This window comes from Cyclopterus lumpus, chromosome 14, assembly GCF_009769545.1.
Source record: "Cyclopterus lumpus isolate fCycLum1 chromosome 14, fCycLum1.pri, whole genome shotgun sequence".
NCBI lineage: Eukaryota > Metazoa > Chordata > Actinopteri > Perciformes > Cyclopteridae > Cyclopterus > Cyclopterus lumpus.
In genome coordinates, this window is record NC_046979.1 from 19,785,412 (window position 1) to 19,799,142 (window position 13,731).

Sequence of the window (13,731 nt, forward strand, 5' to 3'; positions counted from 1 at the left end):
TGGACGGACGGGGCGTGCGGGATGATTGTATATATGTCACCAGCAAGGCTGTTGACCCAATAAGCAGACCTCATTGGTCCGTGAGGAACCAGTGTATATTTTCAGGCTGACCCCCCCCCCCTCCCCCTCCCCTCCGAGGCTGCTGCATTAACATGAACAGCAGTTAAAAGGCTGAAGTTGTTTAGAGGGCGTGAACAGAGGGCCCACCCCCCATGTAAGGTGCTCTCTTGGGCGGCCTCACACCTCTTGATTAGCATGAGAGAGCAGCTTTGATCATTGTGATAATTAAATCACATCTTTTTTTCTCTCCATCTGCTCTGATGGAAAACAAGAGAATAAATCAGGAGCAAGTCTGACAGCACCAGTGAGCCCAAGGAATCATAAAGCCCTCACAAACTAACAGGTGGATCCGTCACCAGATGTACAAAACCACAGCCAGTCTCTCGTGTTTGTAGAATGCCACACAGTAAATCTCAGCATGTGGCAGCTCAGACGTGTGCTGGCATATTGTTTATAGTCCATGCTACTTTCCGCTGGCCTTCCTTCAGTTGGTTCCCTCGGGGCTCATTCATATAGAGAGGGGCTTATTAATTTGAAGCACGAGTGTGGACACACACACACGTGCTGGTTGTTCATTTAGCGTACGTCTGATTCCAGATGAATCGGTCTCCTACATCTTGCTAATCCTATTTTGAAAAAGTATTTTTCTCCTCCCCTTTTAGAGTATTTGCTGGTCTTGGTCATTTCACTGATTATGAATATTTAAAACATTACATTTCCGCCTGTGTGCAGGATGTTGCCTGACTACCGCCACCTAGCGGAGGGTTCACAGAACAGCATTTGGCTCTGTGATAAGACATATCTATTTATGAAAACATATGCATAAAGATAAAGCTAATTTTACATTCTTCAACTGTGGAGGTCAGTGCTGGGTGACATCTCAATATATGGAGAGTATGAAGGCCACAGCACAAGGTTTATGATGGGAAATATGCCGTCCAAGATTATACATCCAATTGCTACTGGTGCTTTTTTTATAAAATACCAAAATGTTTCAACGGCTTTGTACTTATATAAAATATTATCACGGAGTCTAATTCTCTCTTTGTCTTACTGCCACACCATCACTTCATTCCTAATGCTTTATCTTGTGTCCGGTATTTAATCTCACAATGATACTGTAACAAATAAAAAAATCATATTTGTTCCTCCACACCTTTATGTGGTCTCGGTGCTGTTCACAGAAGCGAAGTGAAGGTGGAGAGAAGAATGCCGTCTCCATCCAGTACAAAAGCTTTTGTCATTATTTGGCTCTCAATTTAGAATTAGGAAAAAAAGGGCATTTTTTAGAAAACTAAAACATGTTTTATATGTATTCATACATTTGAGTTGCTACAGTAAAGACACAAGATCTTTAAAGAGAATTACCGTTTGGCCTCAGATCGAGAAGAAAGAAAGAACTTTAGTCCGGGGAAAAGCTATTCATGTTTTAACAAAAAAATCTTTTTTATTTTGCAAATGAATGCTATTTGTTATCTTGGAAGGAAAACACATAAATATGGCAATATTTACTAATTTTCTTTCATATTTAGGAGACGAGATGCCGATGTTATCCTTTTTAAGGGTTACTTTTTTCTTCTTTCCAGATTGTTGCTAATTATTATACTTTGTAAAAAATAACTAATTATTGGTGAACTTATGGATTTGAATGGAAGTTGTGATTCATCTCTGGAAGATATGCATATCTTTCATAATTCCACACCTGGCACAGGGAAAGAAAACCTTTGCGATTCAACTGATTGTTTCATTCTTTTTTTTTTTTTTAACAAACTCTCTGCAGAGAACACACACACACGCACATGCACACGCACACGGGCTCCATCGCCTTGCCGCTGATATTCCTCACTGTTGACTAACTCAATTCATATGCAGACAAATTAAAAAAACAGCTTCAAAGAGGTATTTTGTTTGAAAATAACAGTACAAAAACTCTTCCAGTACTTCCAGCTCACCAGTAAATACAGTTTACAGCATTCAAAAATAACATTTCAACTGTGACGCACCACCTGCACGGTCCACTGCACCAAAGGTGTCTTTCAGGTTGGTACTTTTTCATACTTCAGCAGATTTATCTTAAAAACATGCACGCTTTTAAAAGGCTGGTAAGGCATTTGAATATTTCACATGCTGCTTTGGGTCATTGATTTAGGCTAGATGTACCATTTCTCTCTTCTTCTTTTTAATATTATGTTAGTTATTTACAGATGTGACTGTTTTGTCAGTATAAAAAAAATATTATAATTGTCATTCACGTCCATGGGGCTGGAGAGGCATCAGGGTGACGTTGATAAAATCTATTCTACTATATTACAATATCTGTGAGTGTGAGGTGACCAGCACCTCCAGTCTCTGCCCTAGTAGCCGAACATCTGCTGCGTGGAGCCGCCCTGCTGCTGCGGTGTAGGCGGCTGGCTCTGGATGGGCCTGCCTGGCTCCGGGCCCTGGTTCTGGTTCTGGACCTCCTGACCGCCCCCATGTGCTCCCTCCACCGCGCGGGAGACCTGGCCGCCTTCGGCCGGCGGTACGGGCCTCCAGGCCAGAGTCTGGGCCTCCAACTGGTGGCCCATGGGGTTGACCAGAGTTGTGACGTTGATGAAGTGGGCGACCGACTGGGAAGACGCACCCCCGCCGGGGCCCACCGTCTCTGGGATGAGTTCGGCCGGCCGGTTGTGGAGCATGGCGGAGCCGCTGACGGTGTCGAAGGTGACGGTGAGTATGGAGTTGTCCAGGGTGAGGGGTCGGTCGCTGGCCGTCAGGTGGCCCACGGCTACGGGCTGCAGGCTGGTGAACTGGGCCGGGGCGTGGCTGGTGATGGGCGTCACGGTGATGTTGGTCAGACCCACCGAGCTGTTGGGGTCTGATGGAACGCTGGGGTCGGCCAGGACCACCACCTGAAACAGCAGCGGGGAAGAAATACATTTATACTTCAAGGTTATGTTTGTTTTATTTAAGAAGGGGCAACACACATAAAGCCACTAATTGAATTAAATAAACTGAATAAACACAAATGTGCCAGATTTAGCCATCAAGGCTAGTTTATATATATATATATACACATACATACATACATATTTATTTTAAGCAGCTGCAAAGGTGCTACATAATGTTAATATACTCGTATGTATATTCAAATTATATACATACATTTACATATATGTACTTATCCATATTCATGTTATATGTAAAACTACACATAATTACTGGTTAATGTGATGTTATGACATTGTCTGTCAATTTGCCAGTTTTAGTAAACCCACTCAGGTTGTATTTCATTATTACCCTTTCAGAGGGTCATGCTATTCCACTTTAATAACGGCTGATATTGTAATATATATCATCAGTGCTTCTGGGCATTTGGAACTTTAGCAAAAAAAAACAGCTTTGAAAGAAATATAAAAATAAAGAAGCGATTGGACAATTTATTCTGAGAATAAAACAAGAACTGTTGTGAAGATCATCATGTCTACCTGTTGGATGCTCTGCACGGCAGAGCTAGTCTCGGTCTCGTCGCCGACAATGACGGCTCTGAACTCCGCCATGGCCTCGTGCCTCGCCTCGGTGAAATCAACGTATTCGTCGGACTCGGAGAGCTCCGGCTCAGCCGGAACTCGCTGCTTCTTCTTGTGGTGTCGGGACGGGCGGCCGAGCCTCTCCTGGGGCATGCCGTCTTTTTCCAGCATCAGAGTGGGCTGTGGAGGGAGGGGAAACATTTCAGTCAGCAGGATGCACGGCACACCAGTACGTTTGTGCCATAGCTCAAAATGTGAAGGAACAGGAAGTCTTTACATGATATAGTTCTACATTTAGCGTCCAATCAAAAAAGCTGATGCGCGGACGAGAGGATAAGGAACATGATGCAGTCTGCCAGATGTCGGCATCATTTTAGCATCCGATTCATGGATATGAAATGGGAATCATGTGTGAAAGACCTGTAATCCAACCTGCTCAATGCTGATGGACGACTCGTTGATTGTCGATGCTTCCTGAAGATCATCAAACTCATCCATTCTCACAGACACCACCTGGAGGCGCAAAAAGGACAACAATGACACAAAGCACCAGTGGGACGCCAATAACACGGGGACCCGTTTCCCAACGGGGACTCACCTCCGGGTGCTTGCGCCGCAGGTGGCGGTTCATGGAGGCGCGGGTGGACACCTTGGTCCCACAGAGGTGACACGACTGGGCCTCCACCTTCTCATGGGTGAGGTGGACGTGCTTCTGCAGCATGTACTCGGTCAGGTACTTCTTGTCGCACGTGGCACACGTCCAGGTCTTACCCACTGCAGAGAGAAAAGTGTTTTGATCAAAACTAGTCAGAAATATTAGCCTAGCCTAAGTTTACAAAAAGAAAGGTTTCTGCACATAACTGTAACTTTTAGTGTCCTTTCATCTTTTTTAAATTCTTATTCTGGCTGCATAACAATCAGGCTGCAGAATCGGCTCTCTTCTTTTCAATGTTAAACTACTTGTAGCGGTCAGTGTAGGAGCCTGGGAAGTGTGCATCAGTCTGTTTAACTCATCATGGTCTGGCAGAGACACTCGCCTGTGTGGATGAGCTTGTGCGTCTCGAGAGTCGTCCTCTCGCTGAAGGTCTTTCCACACAGCTCGCACATGAAGTCCTTGATACCTGCAAGCGGAGAGTCACAGACAAACAGTCACAGCGAGCTCTCTTCTGGGAGGTTTTCACCGTCACATCACACGAGCGATCACATGCTACGCCCGTGTCAGGTTTGGTGGTCTGAAACACTTGGTCTCACCCGTGTGTCTCTTGTAGTGTTTCAGCATGTTGACCTTCTGGGCGAACTTGCGGTTGCACTCTTTACATTCGTACTCCTTGATGCCCTTGTGGAGCTTCATGTGGTGCCTCAGCGCGTGTTTGGTCTTCATGCCTGCACAGGAAAAGATCTGCTCGATATCGCGATGATCCAAACGTCAGCCTATTTAAATGATCTGCAGCGCACACGTCACACAACCTGGACGCAAAGTCCGCCGCAAGGGGCACAAGTCTGGTAATTAATCATAGCGTTGTGTTGGGCGTAACATGAATAAAACCAACATCAGTGTAATCTCCCATTCCTTTTGCATTCCTTCCAGATGCAGCTGGCTCATCGCTATTTAAATGGCAGATTTGAGCGTTTTTTTTTTCCTGCAGCAAATTCTGTTTTTAAATTGATCAAAGCAGAATTTTAAGATAAAAACATGTTGTGAATTTTGGAAAGGATTACGTACATTTCTTCCAATTCAGGTTGACTAAGAATTTACAACACTCTGGAGTTATGAATACTATAATATAGTGTAGCCTTAACTTACCTGCAAATGTGAAGAAGTACCAGGTTTAAATGAAGGAAAATGCAAAAAAAGAAGAAGCTGCACAGCATTCAAATGTTGATTTCTAATTTGAATGTCAGTGTTATGAGCGATGCTTCCAATTAATCGGTACGGCCCAATAATTGACTTATTGTGAGCTTTATGCTGTGTACTTGTTATGGGGGGGGGGGGGGGGGGGGGGGGGGGGGGGGGCACTTTACCATGTGTTGCTGTCCATTGACCAACTGAGGCGGAGAGCTGCTGTATGTGTAATAAGCAGTGGAGGCATAGCTTACTAACTGAACAATGTGCTCTTTAAATAGCAGGAAAATACTGCACCATTGACTTCAGAGCAGGCTTTTGTTGGCCAACGGTGCAATCGCTTTCTGGTTGCCTCAAGACGGCAACGCCAGCTGACCGCACCTTATTGTTAATTAAGACCAACATGGCCGCCGGAGCACAGATCCCTCCGAGCTGACGGTGCCCTTTACACAGTGAGAAACAAGTGTGTTGCATCAGCGAGGGCCTGACCTTTCCCGCACTCCGCACACAGGAAGTCCCGGATGTCGTCGTGAACCCTCAGGTGCTCCTTCAGCATGTCCTTCCTTGCGAATGATTTGTCACACTTGTCACAGCCGTGGCTCTTCACCCCTGGGCGACCAAACACGTGTTAGCAAGCACGTGCAATACAAAATAAATAAATGCTTTTCTGTCTCATCACGTGTGTCTGTGACTAACTTATGTTTTCATTTCATGTTATTATGCCAAAACAGCTCAACTTTTTCATTCCTGTATCTAATGTTTCTCTCCAGTATCTCTCCCCTGTAATGCATGTATACATCATCTTGAGACCCAATAATAAAGTTTTTTAAAGTGCACTTTAGAACTTCAGATCTTCATAATCCCATTTAGGAGGTGCAAGTAATGTGAACAGAATATAGTCGAGGTGGAGCTCCCAGCTGACTCATAACCCCATGGCAACGTTGCACTTCCTGCTTACATTCCAATCCCCAGAGCATTATGGGAAGTGAAACATATTTATCACAATTGGAAGACTAACGTGCAAATACGAGTCGTTTGCACCATCAATGCATTCTTTTGACAATACTCAGGCTCATAATGTACTTATGTCCTTTGTCTCGAACCATCTCCCTCAGGAGGAAACCTCCATTGGCGAATGGTTTCGAGATCACACTCACGATGAGACAAACATGTATGAAGCGAATCTCGGGCCGCCGCCGCTCACCAGTGTGGATGATCTTGTGCCTTTCCAGGTTCCCAATGCTATTGAAGATCCGGCCGCAAATTTCACACGGGTGGATGTACCTTCAGGGACACATCAGCAGAATGTTAAATGACTACAATTACTTTGCATCTCACGGTCATTTATTTGATGTTTACGATGTCACTTTGAAATGGCCTTTGGAGTGCCAACGATGAGCGGTGCCTACTTCTGCACCGCGGGGTCAGGCAGCTGCTCCCTATGGATGACCAGGTGAGCGTTGTACGTGGCCTTCAGGGCGAAGCGCCGGTTGCAGATCCCGCAGCCGTAGCCTCTCTCCTTGTGCTGCTCCAGGATGTGCCTCAGGTACTCTTTGCCCTTCGCAAACGACAGCTGGGGGAGGGAGGTTCGTGGATTTGTGTGAAGGGGAATAACCAGGGTACACACAGTGAGTTTGTGTCACTCCATCTGCCCGTAGCTTCGTGCAATAGGACAAAGCTTACCTGGCATTTCTTGCAGTTGTACTTGTGGTGCTCAGGATCGTCTTCCTCATCCTCCTCCTCCTCCTCATCGTCGTCATCCGTCTCGTCACTGTCGCCTGCTGAAATGCCGATCTTCTTGATGAAGCACTCTCTCTCCTCCTCGTCCATTAAGGCTATATCCTGGAGCAAACACAGCAATCATTCAGCTCAGTGACAGCTAGGACCCAGAGGGGCAGTCAAAACATCATTTAATCCAGCATTTAGTTCTATCCGAGGAATACGTCGCTACTCTTCCTCCAGAGCCTCCGTATGTCCATCTGTTACATTGCACGAGTGTCATGGGAGTTGAAGTGAGCTGAAACTCAGCGGAGCGCCTAATTCAGGCTCGTCACATGGCTGTGCATACGAGGATGTTGCAGAGGCACAACAAAAGATTATTGGTTTGCAACTTTAATGATGAATGTATGATACCCTGCGCACATAAGTTTGTTATAATAGACTGTTTCTTAACCAGTTAAGAGTTTACTTTAAGTAGCAATACCAAATGGTAAAAATGCTCATCAAAATATACTTTAAAGTACAAAAAGTAAAAGTACTCATTATGCATTAGGCCCGTTTGAGAATCCTATATAATATATTACTGGCTTGATAGATGTGCTCATCACTTTATTGTAGTAGCTGGTCATGGTTACATTACTTGTCACTCTGTCAGGTACCTTGGGTCAAGTTTGTCTTAATCTGTAATAATTCACCGTTGTGATGTATTTCTTATTATATTTTGTATTATTTACCTGAATATGCAACATTGATCGAACTACCGGTATTTAATAAACCCAATAAGTAAATAAAAAGCTAAATATTTCGCTCTGAATTAAAGTGGAGTAGAAGTAGAAAAACTTAAATTAAAGTACCTCTAAATAGTACTCAAGTACAGTACTTGAGTAAATGTACTTAGTTACTCTGCACCACTGTAAATATGCATCACGATCCGACATCATGCCACTGATCTACTTTGTCTGCACAAATACACACACACACACACACACTGTAGGCTACTCATGCTCCATTTTAGGATATTAATTGGAGAAACAAATATAAGCTGTTTTTCTTGAGATCCCCACGCATGTGCCTTGTCACTCGCTGACGGAGAAAAGAAAAAGATGCCGCCGCTCGGGGCCCCGTCTCACCTTGAAGTGAACGTGGATGTGATCTCGAAGGACGTCCACGCGGAAGAACTTGCGAGCGCAGATCTCACAGGTGTACTTCTTATCACCGTGAGTCAACAGGTGCTTGTTCATGTTGCTCCTGCAGGAGAACACCTGAGCACACAAACACCCTCGTCACAGAAGGAAGTACTAGCTGGACACCCACGATGCATTTCCCCCCCCCCGTCCTGCTCGTTTGCAGCTCTTTGACCTGCTGCCATGACTCATAGCTGCCGGGCGGAGCGCTCACCTTGCCACAGATGGGACAGGGTGACGGCTCCTTCCTGTATCTGGTCCCTTCTTCTCCGTTGGCCTCCAGCTCCTCTCGCTTCATGTGCTTTGGTCCTGTCAAGACACATGCGTTTGTTTTTGATCCAGTCCCATGTTTCTTAAACCATTTCCCCCCAGATTGTTAAACATGAACACAAAGCACATTTTCCACACAGAGAGACGAAGACAAAATGAAGCCGAAGCTCTCCCCCTCGTAAAGCTCACCCACGCCGTGCCTCCTGTGGTGCTCCTGCATCACGTCTTTGCGGTAGAACATCTTGTTGCAGATTTCGCAGGAGTAGAGCTTCTCGCCGTGCTTCTTCTTGTGCTTGGAGAGGTTACTGTTGGTGGAGAAGAAGCGCGAGCAGATGTCGCACTGGAACGTCTTGTCGTCTGGGGAGGGAGAGAGAAAGAGAGAGAGAGAGAGAGAGAGAGAGAGGATGATTACATCTGATGGAGGGCACCCTGGCGGTAATGTGAAACATCTTTCAAAGGAAGAAAAGCGAGGAGATGATAAGTTCCTGAAAGACTAACCTACCTGTCCGACAGTTGTGGAACTTTAAGGCATTTTCCAGGCGAAAGGATTTCTCGCACGTGTTGCATTTATATCTGTAGTCCTGGTCGGGCTGTTGGGAGCACATGAAAAGACGACTCATTGACGAGCAGGGTAACCAAACGCTGCTGAGCCAGCTGCTCTGGAGACTAACTCACCAGATTCTTGCTGTGCTTGTAAGAGATGTGCTGCTTCAGACTCTCCTTGCGGCTGAACAACTTGTCGCATTCATCGCATTTGAACAGCTTATCACCTGCGGACGATGCACAAAAAGGGAAGGCTTAATGCTCCGCCTCCACTCGTTAGAAATACTAAGTGGAGTCGAAGTATGCGATGAATTCTCTGCGTACCGTGAGACCGGATGTGCCGGTTGAGGTTGCTACTGTTCTGGAAGACCTTGTTGCAGAGGGAGCAGCGGTACACCCTCTTGTGCTCTCTGGCTTTGTGTCTCTTCGGGGCGGCCCCGCCCTCCGGAGAGCCCCGCAGGCTGCTGCTCTCTGCTGCTGACTCTGAGCTCGCCAACGAGGGCTTCACATCTGCACACATCAGGAACCCAATGTCAAGGGAGGAAATACAGTAAAAACACATGTTGGAGGAAATTCGCTTATTTGCTTGTAAATTAAACACTTTTGTCCAGGACTTTGAATGTGGCCTTTCACTAATATTACATTAAATAACCAAGAGGCATAGAAAGGTTATGTGAGCTGTAACAGGACAGCAGTGCTTTGAGCTGAATGCTAACTATGTAAAAAGGTATGATGCACAGCCAGTGGGTCATTATTGTAATGCACTAACTCTGCTTCCTCCCCGGAGTCTTTGTGCCTCCACGTCTCGTAGGGTCCATTGGACCTGTGTCTGATGCCTCCTGCGTTGGCCCTGCTGATGCACCCCGCCCCCCTCCTCTCTACCTCCTTCTGTTTCATGGATTGTGGAGGTCCATTCATACATTGTCATATTCATGTAATGTGTTTATGTAACTCTGTTCATTCTGTACACATGACATCTATTGCATCTGTCCATCCGGGGAGAGGGATCCTCCTCTGTTGCTCTCCTGAAGGTTTCTTCCCTTTTTTCCCTGTGAAAGGTTATTTTTGGAGAGTTTATCCTGATCGATGTGAGGTCCTGGGACAGGGATGTCGTATGTGTACAGATTGTAAATTTGTAATTTGTGATATTGGGCTATACAAAATAAACTGAATTGAACATCTAGTAACTGGACAGATTTTAATCTGGACCAAAGCAGTGCACCGACACATTCGTCCCCAGGGCAATCACAGACCGCCTCAGTTAGATTTATGGAACATTTTCCCAGAATGCCATCCGACAACCTCTGAAGGGATCAAGTGGCAACAGGTTCAGGCACATTGTGCAGAGTTGTGTGTGTTAAACATGTAGGAACAAGGGAGGTGGAGTGACAGCAATGTGCTCCATCAACAAGGCCAGGACCCTCCCATTGACACCACATATTGCATATTCTTTAATACTTCGTACCGTGAACCATGGGACAATTTGTGCACAAAGCTTCCATTTAAAAATGCAGATATATTGTACATATCTTTATTGTATTTTCACATTTGTATAGTATTTTTCTTTTATTCTATATTTATGTTTCTTGTACACATATTTATAGTACTTTCATAGTATTTTTTCTCTATTCTATATTTGCTTTTTAGGATTCTTGCAACACTTACTATGCTAATGTTTAGCACCAGTACACCGAAGAAAATGCTGTGCTTGTGAAAGCATTAATTGATTCTAAATCTAATAGCAAGTGGAGAAAAGAAAAGTAGTGAGAGCTGTATTGCAATGTGAAATATAGTATCAGAGATGAATTACTAATTATAGGTCATTGAACACCAGCACCAGTGATTCTCAAAGAAGCGTTTTGCTCCTTCATGAACAAAAATTATGATGATTTTAGAGGACGTTCTAGACCCTTAACAGCTGCCCATCTCAACATATCCAGCGAGTTCTCTCTTAAACTCTGGTGGGTTTCACGCTCAGGGTCATGTCCTCTCTCACCTTTGCTTTTGCTTGCCGTGGCTCCGGGCCTGCGTCCCTTAGCTCTCCTCCCTCGGCCCTGCCCTCTCTTGCGGACCGGTTGAGCTGCGGGGGGGTCGAACATCTTCTCCTCATCGGGGTCAACCAGGCTTTCCTCCTCCTCCTCCTCCTGGGGCAGCGCTGCTGTCGCTGTCTCATCCAGGTGACTCAGCATGTCGCCTGCGATCCACAGAGGGAAGTAGGGGAATCAGAGTGTGTAACCATGACGTGGCGTTTCCCTCAGCTTAGAGAAGCTTTGGACAGACTTCCATCCCCGGTGAGTCCCCGTCAATGACAGCTGACCCCGAAATGACCCCGGACGCAGCTTCCCTCTCAATGTAACAGACGCACTAACTGGAGGTGATGGATGGTTTTGAACGATCTTACCTGCATTGTTTTCTTCAGCCACCAGGGGCATGTGTGCTCCAGTTGTCTCTGAGGTCTCCACCAAATCTGAGCAAATAAGAGAGACGAGCTATAAGACACAACTCACGCTGTTGCCACGTTACAACAGCATCCGGGCCGCAGTGTCATCTACCTGGGAGAGGTGCTGGTAGATGTGGAGGCCTAAGCATGGGCTTCTCCATCTTCTTGGCGTAGAAAGCCCCGTACCAGACCCTCAGCTCCGTTCCAGGGAACACGTCCTGGGAAACAAAACGTTAGAAGATGCCAATATCCCGTTAGAGATGAATGACTAAAATCTTAAGATCAACAGAAGCTCAGGTCCGGGGTGGACGCACGCACCTGGGAGGTGTTGAAGTACACGTCATCGTCCTGCTGGTAAGCCGTCAGATTCTGGTGCGTGTGGTCGTCGGCGGGCCGCACCAGCATCATCCAGTTGCAGTCCTCTTCACTGCTGGAGTCGAAACACACCACCACAGCGTTGTTCTGGAAGATCTGCCCATCGGAGGATGGAGGATGTAACAAGAGAGGAAGCGTAAATGACCATATCATGCAGTTATGATAGAGCAGAGCATCAAGCGTGTGTGTCTGTGTGCTCTATGCGTAAACTCAGATTCATCACACTGCACCTTAAGAGGGAATGCTCCTTCCTTCTCCAGGTAGGGGACCCTCTTGGCCTCAAAGGGCCCGAAGCGGGTCCTCTTGACCAACCGGCGCATCACAAACACCCCCTCCTGCCCATCGGCCACCTGTCTGATCTCCAGGCTGTTTGGCAAAGACGACCTAGAACAAGGACAAGAGCAGCTTGGTATGATTGTTACGAACTTGCACAAAAAATAAAAATGTGAAATGTTCTTTATATTATTTCCTTCATAATTCACAGAGTGTTGTGTGATTACAGGAACTGATTTGTAGTTTCATAGGCTTTTTAAAATAAAATGTGGATTTTCCTGAAGAATTTAGCCCATGTGGGATGTAACTTCAAGTACCATAAAATCTCTCTTCAATGTCTGAAATATGAATAACATGTCACTTGGACAGGCTTTGCATTATCATGCTCCTCTCCAGGAAGGACAGGTCAGTTTACTCTCTCACTCTACTCTCTGAAAATGGACTGAAGTTAAATAGAAGGAATCCCTTGTTTGATTGCAGTCAGTGAGGTTCAGACTCACCGGGCCCGGCTGAGGACGAAGGAGTCCTGGACAGTGACCAGCGGGCCCAGCTCGGGGCACTCGGAGTCATGGTACTGGCCACAGTCCTCACACCCTGCAAACGCACACCACACCTGTCACCGCAGCCCACAGTCACACGGTGTCAACAGGACAGCTGAGAGCTGGATTCATACTCACAGATGAACTCATCTGGCTCCTGGTCAGCCATTATGCCAACCTACAAGTAGGAGAAAAGCTCATCAGACCATCATCATGCCACGAGAGACAACAAGTGGCCCACAGGACGCCTTCAAATGCACATGTACAGGAGGGAAGTAGTTTCAAGCGCGTGGAACTTCCCAGCCTGCACATTTAACCTGGGACACTTGAATGCATCACACGTCTCCCCGCTACACAGCAGCGTATTATGACAACATTAGCGGGGGTTTCGGTGGAAGGGGGACAGTCGGCGCGTGCATTTTAATGTGTGCAGTCCGGGCAGGAGACGAGATCCAGGATTTGAGTCGCTCCCAAACGCTAGCCGGGTTTTAACTCCGATCTGAGCCGCTGGTCGTCGGTAAAATGTAACAAAGAACAGTCGGCATGGCGGATGGACCGGAGACGCGAACCGCCAAACCGGAGTCGATGCGCTTCAACGCCGTGCAGTCGGCGGTGGAGGCGGCGCACGGAAGCGCGAGGCGAACCGGACACACCGGCTGCAGCTTCACGACAGAACTGCGTCGCCATTTTGCGGGAACTCGGTGTACATTTAGAGGGAAACACGTTACCTTTTCTGCAAAATACCCTTCATTTAGCGAATCCTGACTCCGGGTTCCAATCCGCTCCAGAAACGGCGCAGGACCGGAAATGAGCCGCGCCGAGTGCATTGTGGGGAGTGTAGTCTCGTCCGAATCGATACCAACCGACTCCATCAGGCGTTAATTACAAGTATTGGAGGTTGTGGTGTAATTAAGTGAACAAATAAAGATATGTAAATTAACTTTAATGTCTAAACTTTGTCATAATGACTACACAG

General features: G+C 46.4%; 1 protein-coding gene across 1 annotated transcript; it reads right to left on the reverse strand.

The window, feature by feature from the left end:
* Positions 1-1,512: 1,512 nt before the first annotated feature.
* On the reverse strand, positions 1,513-13,559 carry prdm15 (PR domain containing 15). The gene is made up of 24 exons (XM_034550997.1): positions 13,484-13,559; positions 12,894-12,933; positions 12,717-12,810; positions 12,174-12,327; positions 11,887-12,039; positions 11,681-11,786; positions 11,530-11,595; positions 11,125-11,322; positions 9,453-9,638; positions 9,261-9,355; positions 9,088-9,175; positions 8,775-8,942; positions 8,530-8,624; positions 8,262-8,393; positions 7,096-7,254; positions 6,822-6,985; positions 6,617-6,696; positions 5,902-6,021; positions 4,821-4,952; positions 4,607-4,690; positions 4,168-4,343; positions 4,002-4,082; positions 3,528-3,749; positions 1,513-2,951 (listed from the first exon to the last, which is right to left on the reverse strand). Exons 2-24 carry the CDS (start codon positions 12,922-12,924, stop codon positions 2,415-2,417), a joined length of 3,321 nt encoding a protein of 1,106 aa, XP_034406888.1. The 5' UTR covers positions 12,925-12,933; positions 13,484-13,559; the 3' UTR covers positions 1,513-2,414.
* Between the last annotated feature and the right edge of the window lie 172 nt (positions 13,560-13,731).